Genomic DNA, 13,383 nt, shown 5'->3' with positions numbered 1-13,383 from the left:
ATATTTATTCCTCCCTTTTTTTACGACCGTTTATGGTTACTTTACTCCAGGACAGCCACGGCGAATTGACGGATCGCCCGATTATGCGAGTCGATTATTGGCCATTCTCGGCGATTATTATCCCCCTAAAGTACACCAAGAAATTGTAATTCGAAGCGGTAATGGCACCTGGTGAGTGATAAATCTCGCCGGACATTTTTATTTATTAGGACTATCAGACACGTATAAAAATTCCCTTCCTAAAAGCACGAAGCAGTCGGAATTAATCCCTAGTAGCACGAAATATTTGCCTTATATTTTCTATATATTTTTAACGAATATCCTACATTTTATAAATATTTACCAGACATTTACTTTGGAATATTATTTTTTTTATAGAAAATTATTCAGTGCTACTGGGGAATTAATTAATTACTCTGCGACCGTTGACTCGAACTTGAAATGCTTCGTTATTATACTTCGAGTTGTTTTTTATTTTTTTCGAATACGTATTCTAAGTATCGTTTACACGGGGTGTAATCATCCTGGGTAATTTTAAGTGAGTGGTGCACTCCCCAACGATCAATGCTTTCGTGCTGTGAAGAGCAGAGTAAATATACAGCAGCCTCTGATCATTACATCGTCATCCCATGACACGGGGTATCGACAAACGTCAGTCATTCTTTACATGCTAGGCATTTACATTTTGAAAATCGTGGCATACTACGCCGGAAGAGGTCGCAATGGCGGACGCAGGCGCAATTACATTTAACAGCTTATTTCAGAAATTGTTTATCCGGCAGCGATGATTCTTTCGAAAGAGTCATCAAGCCTCTTAGAAAACGCTTATTCCGACGAGCTAACTCCCCCGGATGGGCCATCAAACCCCTGGGGTACCAAAATGTCGAGAATTCTAACAAACTTCGCGGACCAAAATGGCCGCCGCGGGGAGCGCTCGAGTTCAGCGGACAAATCGAACAAAACCACGAAATAATCATAGGATCGCGATGTAACTACATAGTTTCCCCGTTTCACAGCAATTATGAAGATATGCAAAGAGCGATGCATGCAAATACTGGACGACGCTTCGCCTAACGACGCTGCCAGGAGTCCGCCATCTTGAATTTCTTCAGGTGGAAGGAAAGGAGATAAAAATAATTAGTAATCAATTTCCCTCGTGGATATTTTCGGCGGTTACTTTTTCACGATAACTTTGGGCAGGAGGTTCGATTAAGAAATTTCTTCAGAACGGGTGCAAGAATCGAGTACCAGTGCCCGAGATTATTGTTAGCAACCGATGTCCGACAATTGCTCCGCAGAACGGTATAGAGCAAAACTCCTTTCGCCAGTGATTTCTACTTGCAAGTAGCAGGTCTTTCATCTTGGGTTAAACGTGTGGCCGGGATTTTTCTCGAAGTCACATCAAACCCAGATATTACGGGGCCGCGATCTGCCATTATATCCAGTGGAAAACCCGAAGGTTTCCATCCCGACGCCGGTGCAGTCCGATATCTCCGGCTTCCGACAGCAATACTTTAATTGGCGATTGCAATTGCACCGAAACGATCCGATCGGTTATGCAACCAATACAGTTGCAGAAGAAAAAACAAGGATCTCGTTTCCAAGAACCGGAAATTTTCGACGCTTCTTCGGATCGTACGATAGTCGGTCTTTAGAGAAATTAATAAAAATGGCGGCCAAGATTATGATTAATCATCAGGTTGGCCAACCGACGGAGAGAGGTCGAGGTTTTTGCAGAATTGGAGGGATTGCCTCATCACGATCTGCGATATTTACCTTAATGCACGATTGACCAACTCGGAGCTCATGTTCGAAAATCTGGGTCGGTCTAAAACGTTATTCAAATCGCCCTGGCCGAGTGCTTTGATCGAAACTGCCGGCACAAAGTAATCCGACCAGAAGATAAATTGCACCTGCTATGAAATAAATGTTTCCCGATGATAAGTGCAATTTTTTTTCCGCCTCTTAAGAGCCGTTCGTAGGGCACACATAAATCAAGAACCAGGTGCGACTCTAATCTAAGCTGAATTCCCCAAAGAAAAAAAGGGAAAAAAAACCAGGATTATGCAAATTACGTCGGCAGTGAAAAAAAAATTACTTCTTTATTATTTGATTTACGTCGCGTATTATATTATTAGATTATCCTCGGCTGGAAGGTTTTCGCGTCTTTCCGGTGAATTGTGGACCGTCGTACATCTCGTGATTCGGAACACAGTGCATAGAATTGAAAGAAGGGAGAGAGGGGAAACTCTCGGCAATTACGTGGGACGTACACGTCTTAGTCTAACTCGAGGAAGGGAAATGCCGGTAGCTAGCATCGAGGGATAATAAGAAGAAAAAAATGCCATGGCGAATGGCAAAGTATAAGCCCGTCTTTGCCATTCAACGTCCATCCGTAAAACTTCGAGGCTTCGAAGTTGGAGAGAGCGTAGAACCGTGCATCGAATGGGAAAATATACCCCGTACCCCTTGACCTCTCCAACGAACTTGATATTCCTTCCTTATATATTCCCCCGGATTTATTCATTTATTTATTTAACTTGATATCCCTTCCTTACACATTCCCCGGATTTATTTATTCATTCACCCAGCAGGGCTCGCCGGAGTGAATTTCCCATTTTATTATCGCTGCACTCTGAAAGAGCACTACGTGATCTCGACTGGGAACGAAACGACAATATATCGGAGTACTTCTTTACGCACGTTTCCAGACGTCTTCGATTGGAAATATTAATTTAGAGAGAAATTGTAGGGAATTAGCGCCGCTGCTGCGTCAACAAAATGGCCGCGCTCGGCGTCGATATCGACTGCGCATAATCCGGCCATTATACTCGCGAATTTAGAGACCGTACATTGCGAACAACGATCCCGGAATAAGAGGCCAGCTAGTGCGAAGGAATCCTCCGTTCCCTCGGGATGACTTTCTAAAGCCTCGTGGAAACGTACTCGTTGCTTCCCCATACCTTGTATCGAAACCGTTTGACCGTAAAACTGTGCGAAACGGGCGGTTTTTTGTAACGAATGAGAGCACGGATGCTAAATCGATGTAGATTTCGTCGAACCGAGTCGAATTGTTTGAAAAATGCGGAAAAATGCCGAAAAAACGAGACCGATTTCGCCGTTCTTGGGCGTTCGCTTTTCCAATATGGCCGCCGCGCGTCGTCTTCGAGCGCGCCCATTAAGAGGCTTTCGTGGAGTTTTACCGGCTCGCGTCCTTTCCTCTACTCCCTTTTTTCCCTTCCTTTACGTCGTCAATCGGGTTGCATAATTTTCGAGGAGATTTCGCATACACATAGTCCTCGGTTTTGCGGTAAATTTGCATAAGCACAGCGTCGTGACGGAATTGGAGCGCTCGGGCCTGCCCCGTAATCCTTATAATTCATTTCGTGGCCACAAATGTCCATATTAGCAATGATTTATGGGTTAATCGAAGACATTGGACGGCTCGCAATTTACGTGGCTCCTCCCACTGTGGTTTCAGTATTTTTCTCGATAAACGTTCCGGCGCTTCTCTTCCGCGTGGCGGGTTCCACTATTCTCCGCCATTTTGGAAAGACCCATCAAAAGTAAAAGAAAAATTAATCTCATTATACCGTTTTGTTAAGTTGTTCGGACAGTTATCGAGGTATTAACCTTCAATTAAACGAGACAACCTACTGAATCAATTATCTTATTTTTATCGAGATTCCTTTTTCATTTTAATAATAATATCGACATAGAGAAGTAGCGTCGTTTGAATAGCTTTCGGAATGGCGTCACGGAACTAAAATCGAGAGTGGTTACTGCCGGAGAATTTATATATGCAAATTAGCTTTTTTACGGTCCTCATTCGTTTCAATCGTGTTAGCTACCAGATTACGGAGGTGCGGTCGTAATATTTCATCCGCGTGTATACTCTTATAAATGCGTTTAATCCTCCGGATCTTCCACGCCCATCGACCGTCGAATTTGGAGCGGGAACCCCGTCGAATGTTTCCGGTTAACCTTTCACGTGTTTAGAAGTAACCTCAGATTTCGATAGCCTCTCAGGCATAAATTTCACGTTCTTGAAGAATGGGCGTGCAATTTGACGACCTGTTTAACATTGTAGAGCGTAAACCTCGAAAAAAGAGTTTCATTTCACGTCGAGTGTCATTCAAAATGGCGGACGATAAGTTCCTGCACCTGAAGTTTATTCCATGGATTAGCGCTGGAATTAAATGGAATACCGTACTCACGGTCAACGCAGCTGCTTGTTTAAACTTGAAAATATAGACATGAGTATTTTTTAATTCTGCAAACGTATCTGCGGGCCCTGGTTCTGAACAAAAAACGAGCCGTTAAACAACATCATACGATATCGAAGTATAATGTTACTTCGGTTCTTAGCCATATTCCGTTTCTACCATTCCATTGCAAAACTGGTACGGTGTTCCATTACGTGACTCTGCTGTATTAAGTAATATCGGCAATCGTATTTAGGATTAGCCTTATTATGACCTCTCGATCCGAAAAAAAGCGAAGCGGCTTTAGAAAGGACGCGACAATCCTTCCGGTTGATATTGCTGCCAAGGTCGTCTATTACCTTGTTAAAGGATACGAGGTTAATGTAAAGGAGAATCATTTATCAGAAAATGACCTTTAGCAACTTTTCATCGGCATTTATTATCGTTTCCACGGAAACGGTATATACGTGATGATAAGTTCAGAACACTCACGATCGAATTGTTAAAGTACCACTCCTTGGGTTCTCATTTCTTTTTACATATGATTTTCAATTGTTGAAATTGATTTACGCTTTTCCAGTAACCGACATAGGGTTATATCAATTTATTCTGTGAGTTCATATTTTTCCCGCCTGATGGCATTGACACTCTTTGCCTTAAGCAGCCTTTTCATGTGCAAAAAAAACCGGTTACTGAGCGGAATTTCCGATCGCAACGCCATCTTGCGACTCTCTATAATATCCAGAGATGAGTTGGGAGCACAGATGAGAATTTCCGAGTTGAGCCGCCACTGAGGAGGGGGTATCAGGTGATAAGTGCACGAGCCGCCCGCATTCTCCACTGAGGGCAGCACAGAACGCGATCGCGCGACTAGCCTGTGAGTAGTCTCTCAATTTATCTACCAACAGTTAGGTATGAAAACTTCCTATTAACTTTGTAGTCTAGGGATTTTATTGGTTAAATGGTAAGCAATTTACAGTGCAGCATCGCTATCTGCAAAAACTTACGAGTCTCCGAGAATTGGACTTTCTCCTCGGAATCGTGACACCATTAATGAATTCAGACACATTTGGAAAATAGACTTAACTCGTAAGTAAATTTTACGTTTCAAGCTCTTTATTGTCATAAGGATTTTTAGGCTGTAACGATTCCAACGTGGCAATGAGTCATTGATTTAAATCAGAAGAAAGACTCGCGCTGGTCGCGAAAAGTATTGTGGGAGTCGAGTTGTCACGTCGCGTGACAGCTTTTTGTAACCACCCATGACTACTTAATTGCAGCTGAGGACTTGTCGCAATTAATTTGCCAAGGGAAATGGCGAGGAACAATTACCTGAACGACCCAAAGAATCCTTTCTTTTCCCTGGAGGATGACATAGACGATGAGACGTTTTTAAGAAGCGCTCCTGCGAGACCTGCCCCGACCAATTACTCTTCTCATAATCACTACGCTAATTTTGATAATGACCTTGAGCAGAAGCATCAACAATTGTTGGAGCGTAGAAAAGCTATCGAAGATCGAACCATTCAGTCTTCAAAGAGATCAATTTCTCTCTTAAGGGATTCCGAGCAGATCGGAGCGGCGACTGCTGAGGTATGGTCCTTGTCTTATACGTCGTCAACGTACTCTATCGGAATGTTTACGATCGTATCACTTACTGCCATAAAAAGCGTTGCAATTTTTACAGGAACTTATCAGACAACGGGAACAGCTGGAAAGGACGGAAAAACGGCTCGATGATATTAACAGCACGTTACGGTTCAGTCAGAAACATATCCAGGGAATAAAAAGTGTTTTCGGGAGTCTTAAGAATTATCTGAGTGGCAAATCGGTTGATATTCCTGCATCGTCATCCGTTGGCTCTAAACTACCAGAATCCACAAGTACCGACTCGATGTCCTCTCCGACTTTGACTAAGTCTTTGGAACAAGTGCAAACTAATTTGTCTTCAAATCATCCATCTTTGCGGATTCGGGGTTTTTCGGATGATGAAGAAGAACCTAAGCCAACTACTAATAATGTCTCTGTGGTACTAGAACAAAATTTAGATGAAATGAGTGGATCTTTGGCAAGGCTAAAAGGCCTAGCGATTGGCTTATCTGAAGAAATTGACTCACAAAACGATTTAATAGAAAATCTGGTGGATAAATCTGAAAGAGCGGATATCACGATGCAAAAACAAAACAAAGACATTAAACACTTACTCAAGAAATAAAAGAAGATGTCGTGAATCATGTGGAGGCAATAGTCAAATTAATCAAGAGGAATTTGTTTGTTTTGGGTGCAACAAGTAGTAGAGTAAATGAACGATGCATTCTCTTTTTTAAAGAATGAGCTACTTACTAAATGTGCAAAAGTAAATTCAATGTACAAGTTGTTATGGATTTCCTGCAGTGATTAATTTATAGTAGCGAGGCGTAACTATCAGAATTTTTAACGATAATTAATAAAACTTAAAATGAACTGATTACAAAAACAAGAACAGCAGTCATTGCAATCTTATCTTGGAGAGAATGTACTCATTTTGTTTAATTAATTCCTCAGTGGATATATAAAACCATTCTACATTTTGATTTAATGTTTAACCACAAACTATAAAGCTTAAACTTGTCCCAATGTCAGTATAATGCGTTACAATCTTGTAAATATTGTTATTTCCTATTTCATATAAAAAAGTGAATGTAAGCTATCGTGAGTGTACGTTTCAGAAGCGTAAATAGTATCTTTATAAGTGAAGTGTTCTGCAAGGGTACGTTTATGTGTAATAAATATATCATGAAGTTTTTATAGGTAGAGACAAGACATACATTTGATATCGTTTATATATTTAACCACAGATTACATTTACAACGATCTGATGTTAGTAATCTCGTATACATAAATAGCATTGCAATATTAAGTTAAATAGGTACTTATATAACCTAAATTGTAGAAGTCGGCGTTGAATTCATTTGCACGAAACCCTTATTTAGAAATATTTAGTCGCTACTCATGATCTATTGAAGAAGTTTGATTAATTGTTCGGTGATGAATTTAATATCCAATTGTGAGAAGTTGCAGCTAGATTATTAAGATCTACCGAGATAAGTAAACTATGAATGCGTACACGAAGTATCATGATTTTATCGGGTTCACATACCTCTTGTTACAGCACCTAGCATATCAGAATCCAAAAATTTCCTCACCTTGTTAAAAAAAGATGGACCGTTAACAAATCCTATTTCACTCACACGAGAAGGATGGAACGCTTTTGTAAAAGTGGAAAAATAAGTGGTCGTTAAATATAGTGAATCATTGTATTTCTGAGCTAACGAATCACAACTGGATTCATCCAGAGAAAAACAGACATTGTTACTCGATAGACATTAAAGAAATCCTTTAACAGACTTTATATCAGTCCATGTACACTGAGAAAATAATGTCACCGAACCGAAGGAATGTTTCTTCGGTTCGATGACATATTCTTTTCAGGGTGGAATAACCCGTTGATTACAATGTGAGAGTGCAAAACGCTTAAACGACTGCCGATGTTACCTACGATAAAGACCATAATTATTGTACGTCGAATACGTTTTCAATAAAAGGAAAAGAAAAAGAAGATGTTTACAAGAATCAGATTCCCGGAAACTCCATAAAATAGAATAATGGACGAGAGAAATATAAAAAGAGCGCCATGAAGAGGAATATCTCCGCTATCGGCCATCAAGGCCGGCGATAAAAGTTGGGAAATTAAACGCTAATAACGTATCAATAATTCTGCTGGTGAGACACGTCATTAGGCTCTGATGTTGCCTCATATGCTAATCGTTCCGCCTCTCTTTGTGCGGAAATCGCGGCGTGCTCTTCGGCAATCTTCCTGTAAAGCTGATAATGCTGATTCGTTGCTCGTAGTACGCTCGACGTGTCCTGGAAGAATTAGTAATACACCGATTATAAATTATTTATACACTCGGAGACTTTTATGCACGTTCTTGGTATTTTTATACACGTTCTTGTTATTTTTATGCGAAGAGAAGGAGACTATTCTCCACGAAAACAATGATAAAGATGAGTATTACCGCTGGGAGGGTCGAGGGAGCTCCATCAGCGTTTCTGTTGGCGATTTTCTCGTAAAGATCGAAATGTTTCTCTTTGGCCTGCCTCACAGCTTCCGAATCCACTGGGAGCCTAAAAGTGTCCTCGTAGTTTGTCAAGGATGGATGAAATCCGGTCTTATCGGCCGTGTACTCCACAATCCTGACCTTCTGCTTCGGGTCTACGAAAGCGTAGGACCCTAGAAAAAAATACCCACTTTGTTTATAAAATCTATTTCATAACCATAAGTACTATTAAATTATCCCACGAGCTTGCGGTCATTATAAAATGTCGATAATCTTATATCTTGCAAAATAACGAGCCGCGTATTAATTAATAATTAATTAAATCATCGGGTTCCCCGAGTTGGCCGGACGAATTTCTTAAAGTTCAATTATCTTTTGCAATGTAACGGGCCATGTATTCATTAATAATGTATTTCCCAGCAATGTTGATCGCTTCTTGCCAGTCTTCCGGTGTTTTCATTTAGGCACACAATTATCGCCAAAGAAAATTCTCTGGGAAAAAGAACTCCTTCGTAAATTTATGGAACGACCTGATTATTAAATCCAACTAATATGTATTAACCATGAACCGTGCCGGAGCCGTCTGCGGTTTCCTGATGAATTCGATCCACTTGTCCAGGATATCGTCCTGCTTCGTACCGGAAGCTGTAGGGTTTCGGTGGTCCAGAATATTCCGTTGATGTTTCCAGGGCATCTCCAAAGGACCACCCGGTGATGAGTAATGCGACCTAAAGAAAGAAGTTCTCTCTAAATATTAAATAAATATAAAATTTTCACATTGAACCATGAGGATAACTAATATTACAGAGACGACGCCAGGGAACGTTCGCCCTGTTTTACTTCCTTTTCCAAGGACAACGCACGTCGTGCGTGGTATCAAATTGAAAAGTTCCATTACCTATTTGATTACGCAATTACTTTGCAACATTCAGACATTAAAGAGCCCGAAGAAGGCTCCAGGAATTTATTTTCTACGGAATTCCGAGGCAGACGAAATTTCGGGACGCTTTTCCACATTTCTTAATGTTTATTATACGTTTATTACTTACAATGATGTACATGATCGCGAGTAATCGATCCTCACGTTCTCACGGCCTTCTGTCCACTGATCGAGAGTGGATATTCTCACAGGTGAAAGTAACAGTAAGAAACCACGTACTAGTAAACGACTGTAAGCCCCTTTCACATCGAGACTCGGTGTCCGTTAACATAAATGTATAAACTGTAAATTCGTAGCGACATGTGTCGGTAAGTCCACGAGGGCTCGTAGAAACGCGACCTTAAGGTACTATGAAAGTCTATGAGCAAGTAATGTCGAAATGTCTATGAAGAAATTTTAAAAAAATCGGAATTTCATGGGTGTCAATACCTTTCTTTTAGCCTCAATGTTCATATTGTAAAGTTTGAAACGATTCGGTACACCCAGCTCGGAGAAAAGTTTCACTTAACGAGACCTCCTTGACGCCACTTTCATATCGCCTTAAGGTGAATCGTTCGTGAAACTTTTCTCTGAATTGGATGAACCGAAACTTTTTGAATTTTATAATGTGAATACGGAGACTCTAAGGAAGATCCCGACGCTCATGAAATTTCATTTTGTATACAAAATGTTTAAAATGTATATAAAGAAATTGAAAAAAAAATTGATTTTCATGGGTGTCAACATCTTTATTATAGCCTCAATGTTCACATTATAAAGTTTAAGACGATTCGGTACACCCAGCTCGGAGAAAAGTTTCACAAACGAGACCTCCTTGACGCCACTTTCATATCGCCTTAAGGTATCTTAAAATTATTAGTATCGTAAAAATCCTATGCAAATCCCCTGTAGTCCAATGAGTGGCCGCTTTATCAACGCTTCCCACAAATCGAAGGAAATGCTCTTAATCTATTTCCAGCTTCTTGAAGCTTCCCTCGACCCCGAAGAGGTCGGTGGCGTTTTTGGCCTTGCCAGGTCGAAGAGACTCGTTGACCCTGGCCGAAACTTCTTCGTCCAGGAACCAGGCTCGGTGATCTTCCAGAATTTTTACCTGAGCAGCATTCAATTCTGCAAGAGGACCAGCTTTTCCACCTTGCTCGTTCGGCAGAGCTTCCAGAGGTATATACTTGGTCAAGCTTTCGGTAGTCGAGTGCATGTGGAGCTGAGAAAAGATAACAATTCCATTAACCCTGATAAAGATACCTAAATAAGTTGACATACTCAATAATTACTTATTTCGATGCGGCAATAAATACCAATAATGTTACATTGTCGCTATAATATCGGAGAATAATTTGAGTTAAAGAGAATTATACTATAATATTGTGTATAATTGAAATGAAAAATGCACCGATGGGGTGAATATACAAATACATGGATTTATACACTTTCCAATTTGACATATCTCCACTTTACGATTTTCCACCCTGAGAGAGAAAATGTAATAAATGTGACTGATGGAAAATTTCTTCCCAATGATAATTTATTTAAGTAAAATAATTATTCTTTGTATTAACGAAACATTTCTTTGGTACCATTCAAAGAAACCTTTCGGTTAGATGAATTTTTTTTTCCTCGGTGTATGTGAAACTTCACTTGTGAGGTGTGTAAAAATTTGTGTAAATTTCTGTGAGTTCTTATCAGGGTACAGGGAATGTCGGGGATGTTTTATCAGCGTTACCATGTCCATCAGTTCCTTCTTCATGAAGGGTTTCATCATCCCCAGGATAACGTCCATCACCGGGGAGGTGTTCATGAAGTGCATACCCTTCAACCTGACTGGTAACCCATCTTGAAGGTAGTAGAGGAACTTCTTAAGGCCCATGGGACTGAGGCGACCAGCGTGGCCAAGAGTAACGCCTTCGATGTCTATTAACAAAACGTGACCCTTGGCCGTGCCCTCGGTGTATAGCCACATATCCAACACCATACAGAAGTACTTGGTGCAGTCGTTGTACACGTAATGGGAAGGATCAAAGTCCACCAGCTTCGCTAAGACGATCTTGTACCCCTCCTCCGTCGTCTTCTTCAGCGGCAGGAAACAGCTTTAAGGTGTAATCGTTAGAGATTAAGGCCTTAAAGGCTCTCACAAAGCACACATACCTCGCACAGCAGTAAGAATAGACTAATCAAGCAGTAAAAAAATTTAAACAACCTCCTAGGTCCGGCAATTTGGCCGGTACTGTTATGCTTCCGGTAGCCGTTAAAATCTTCACGGATACCTTGCGTTATTGTAAACGTAATTATAACAATAGGAACTAGGTAATTAAACCGTAGAAAATTTCTATGGCATCTTGTGTTCGGAAATTTCACTTTCCAGTCCTGTAAGTCACTGATATTGCCGAGAACAAAACGCCAATCGTATTTTGTGCACTTTTATCAACCAGTTCTTACCGTCGTTTTTTCGCGAGGTATCTTCAAAGACTTTTACACGTTTTAGATCTTATGTGGAGAAAAGAAAAAAGGAGATTTACCCAACGTTCAAGGCCTGGCGCATCGCTTTTGATCCGAGGGGGTCTCGGTTGGAGAACAATTCGGGCACGTGGCTTCTTATGGTGTAGAACACGTCAATGGTGTTCTTCGTTGGTTCCAAGCGGTAATAATTGCTGTGCAGGAAGAGTGCAAGCTCGAAATCCGAGATTTTCGGCAAATGCGGCTGTTTAGCACACCATTCTCTCAACGCCTGGATGTCCGACTCCTTCAGTTCCGGATTTTTCCTCATCTCTTCCTCCAAGGTCGGACTTTTTATGAGAGCCATTGTTCACCTGAAATCCAAGATACCGAGATTATAATTTCGGAAAATCTTCTCCTCTCCCTCTCGATACCCTCAAAAATCCTATTCTCGAGTTCATACGGATTTTCTTCGCATTCGAATAGATTCGCATAGAATTATTTCGCATTGTTGCGAAGCCCGTCATTGGTTAACATTTGAAAATCGCACACGAAATTGTCAACTTTGTATGCGAAAATCGATCGTGCGAATTTTTTAGATTTGCATTATTGCGAAGTCGCGTAATTGGTCAACGTTTGAAAAAAGATTTGCATGAAAATTTTGCCCATTGTTCGGAAGACGCGTAATTGTATGCGAAATTGTCAATTCTCGCGTGAGGATGTTCATCGCGCGAACTCGAGAATCGGGTTCCAGGATTCTTTTTTAAACCGCACCGTCGTTAACTCAAGCTTTGATGAGCCGAATTACGTAAGCATTGTTACCTCTATATCTCGATATCCTTACTTACAGACCTGCAGACAAGTGGACAAGAAAGGAATAATTACGCAAATCGCTCCTCTTAAACGGCCAGTCTACCGCTCGACGAGCTGTAACAAAGAAGAGTTTCGCATTTGAACAATGAGGATCGCATACTTGCAGATAAACGAACAAAAAAGGGCATATCTTGAAGATAGAGCAAGGCGCGCTCTGCCGTTATTACATTTCTTGAAGTGTTTTTTGCTTCAATTGATTCGTCCGCTTTCATTACCCATCAATTTTTCCTATCGTGCATTTTTTTTTGTATATTTTGCTTCATTGTCTGAAATGTATCCTCAACGAGGTAATTTTGTTGACAGGCCGTTATCTGTTGCAGCTTCTGTTAATTCGTCCATTATCTTTGTCCCTCAATTTTTCTTAACACGTATTTTTTTTTTAAATATTTTTCTTCATTTTCTGAAATGTATATTTAACGAGGTACTTTGGTTGATAAATTGTTACCTGTTGCAGAAGACGAGGTGAAGGGAATTGTGTCGACTTGGGAAGATGGCTCTTATCCGGCCTATCGAATCGCCCGAGTAACACTGACCGCTAGATGCGATGGATTGCAGTTGCAACGTCAAGAACTGCACTCGAGACTCGCCTCCGACTCTAGAGCACTGAAGAGACTGGAACTTAGAAGTGGCGTGCATCAAATTGGTACCTTCTCACACTTCTAGGCACCTATATGGACGTTTCGTCACGTACCAAGTCCACGGAATTCTCCGTATGTCAGCGAGTCTTCGGATTCGCTTATTTGAATTATCCTGCGTCAATTTTTTTTTTTTTTTACTCAGGACGTTGTACTCTACATCCTGGTGGACGATATCACGGGGAAAAACATGTTTAAGT

The 13,383-nt window shown here is 40.8% G+C and overlaps 3 protein-coding genes across 9 annotated transcripts; 1 reads left to right on the top strand and 2 right to left on the bottom strand.

Annotated features, from left to right (window-relative positions):
* The first annotated feature begins 5,181 nt into the window (after positions 1-5,181).
* Positions 5,182-7,009, top strand: LOC105702145 (synaptosomal-associated protein 29). Its single transcript, XM_012429484.1, has 3 exons — positions 5,182-5,294; positions 5,486-5,798; positions 5,893-7,009. The coding sequence occupies exons 2-3, from the start codon at positions 5,520-5,522 to the stop codon at positions 6,418-6,420; spliced, it is 807 nt and encodes a 268-aa protein (XP_012284907.1). The 5' UTR covers positions 5,182-5,294; positions 5,486-5,519; the 3' UTR covers positions 6,421-7,009.
* Positions 7,010-7,890: 881 nt separating this feature from the next.
* Positions 7,891-9,366, bottom strand: LOC105702154. The gene is made up of 4 exons (XM_012429496.2): positions 9,355-9,366; positions 8,868-9,033; positions 8,264-8,478; positions 7,891-8,111 (listed from the first exon to the last, which is right to left on the bottom strand). The coding sequence occupies exons 1-4, from the start codon at positions 9,364-9,366 to the stop codon at positions 7,953-7,955; spliced, it is 552 nt and encodes a 183-aa protein (XP_012284919.1). The 3' UTR covers positions 7,891-7,952.
* A 582-nt stretch (positions 9,367-9,948) lies between these two features.
* On the bottom strand, positions 9,949-13,143 carry LOC105700985 (alpha-tocopherol transfer protein-like). 7 transcript variants are annotated; one of them, XM_023433797.1, is made up of 5 exons: positions 12,994-13,143; positions 12,450-12,602; positions 11,759-12,049; positions 11,052-11,329; positions 9,949-10,446 (listed from the first exon to the last, which is right to left on the bottom strand). In XM_023433797.1, the coding sequence occupies exons 3-5, from the start codon at positions 12,040-12,042 to the stop codon at positions 10,157-10,159; spliced, it is 852 nt and encodes a 283-aa protein (XP_023289565.1). In that variant the 5' UTR covers positions 12,043-12,049; positions 12,450-12,602; positions 12,994-13,143; the 3' UTR covers positions 9,949-10,156. The 7 variants fall into 7 exon arrangements, with proteins under 7 accessions (XP_023289565.1, XP_023289562.1, XP_012282781.1 ...); XM_023433794.1 differs by having other exon boundaries at positions 10,966-11,329; positions 12,994-13,141; XM_012427358.2 differs by having other exon boundaries at positions 10,966-11,329; positions 12,498-12,602; positions 12,994-13,141.
* Between the last annotated feature and the right edge of the window lie 240 nt (positions 13,144-13,383).

The sequence above is a fragment of the Orussus abietinus genome, unplaced genomic scaffold (genome assembly GCF_000612105.2).
Source record: "Orussus abietinus isolate OABI.00-Male unplaced genomic scaffold, Oabi_2.0 scaffold29, whole genome shotgun sequence".
NCBI classification, from domain to species: domain Eukaryota; kingdom Metazoa; phylum Arthropoda; class Insecta; order Hymenoptera; family Orussidae; genus Orussus; species Orussus abietinus.
The sequence above is the reverse complement of the archived record's forward strand: the minus strand, read 5'-3'. Positions and strand labels throughout refer to the sequence as shown.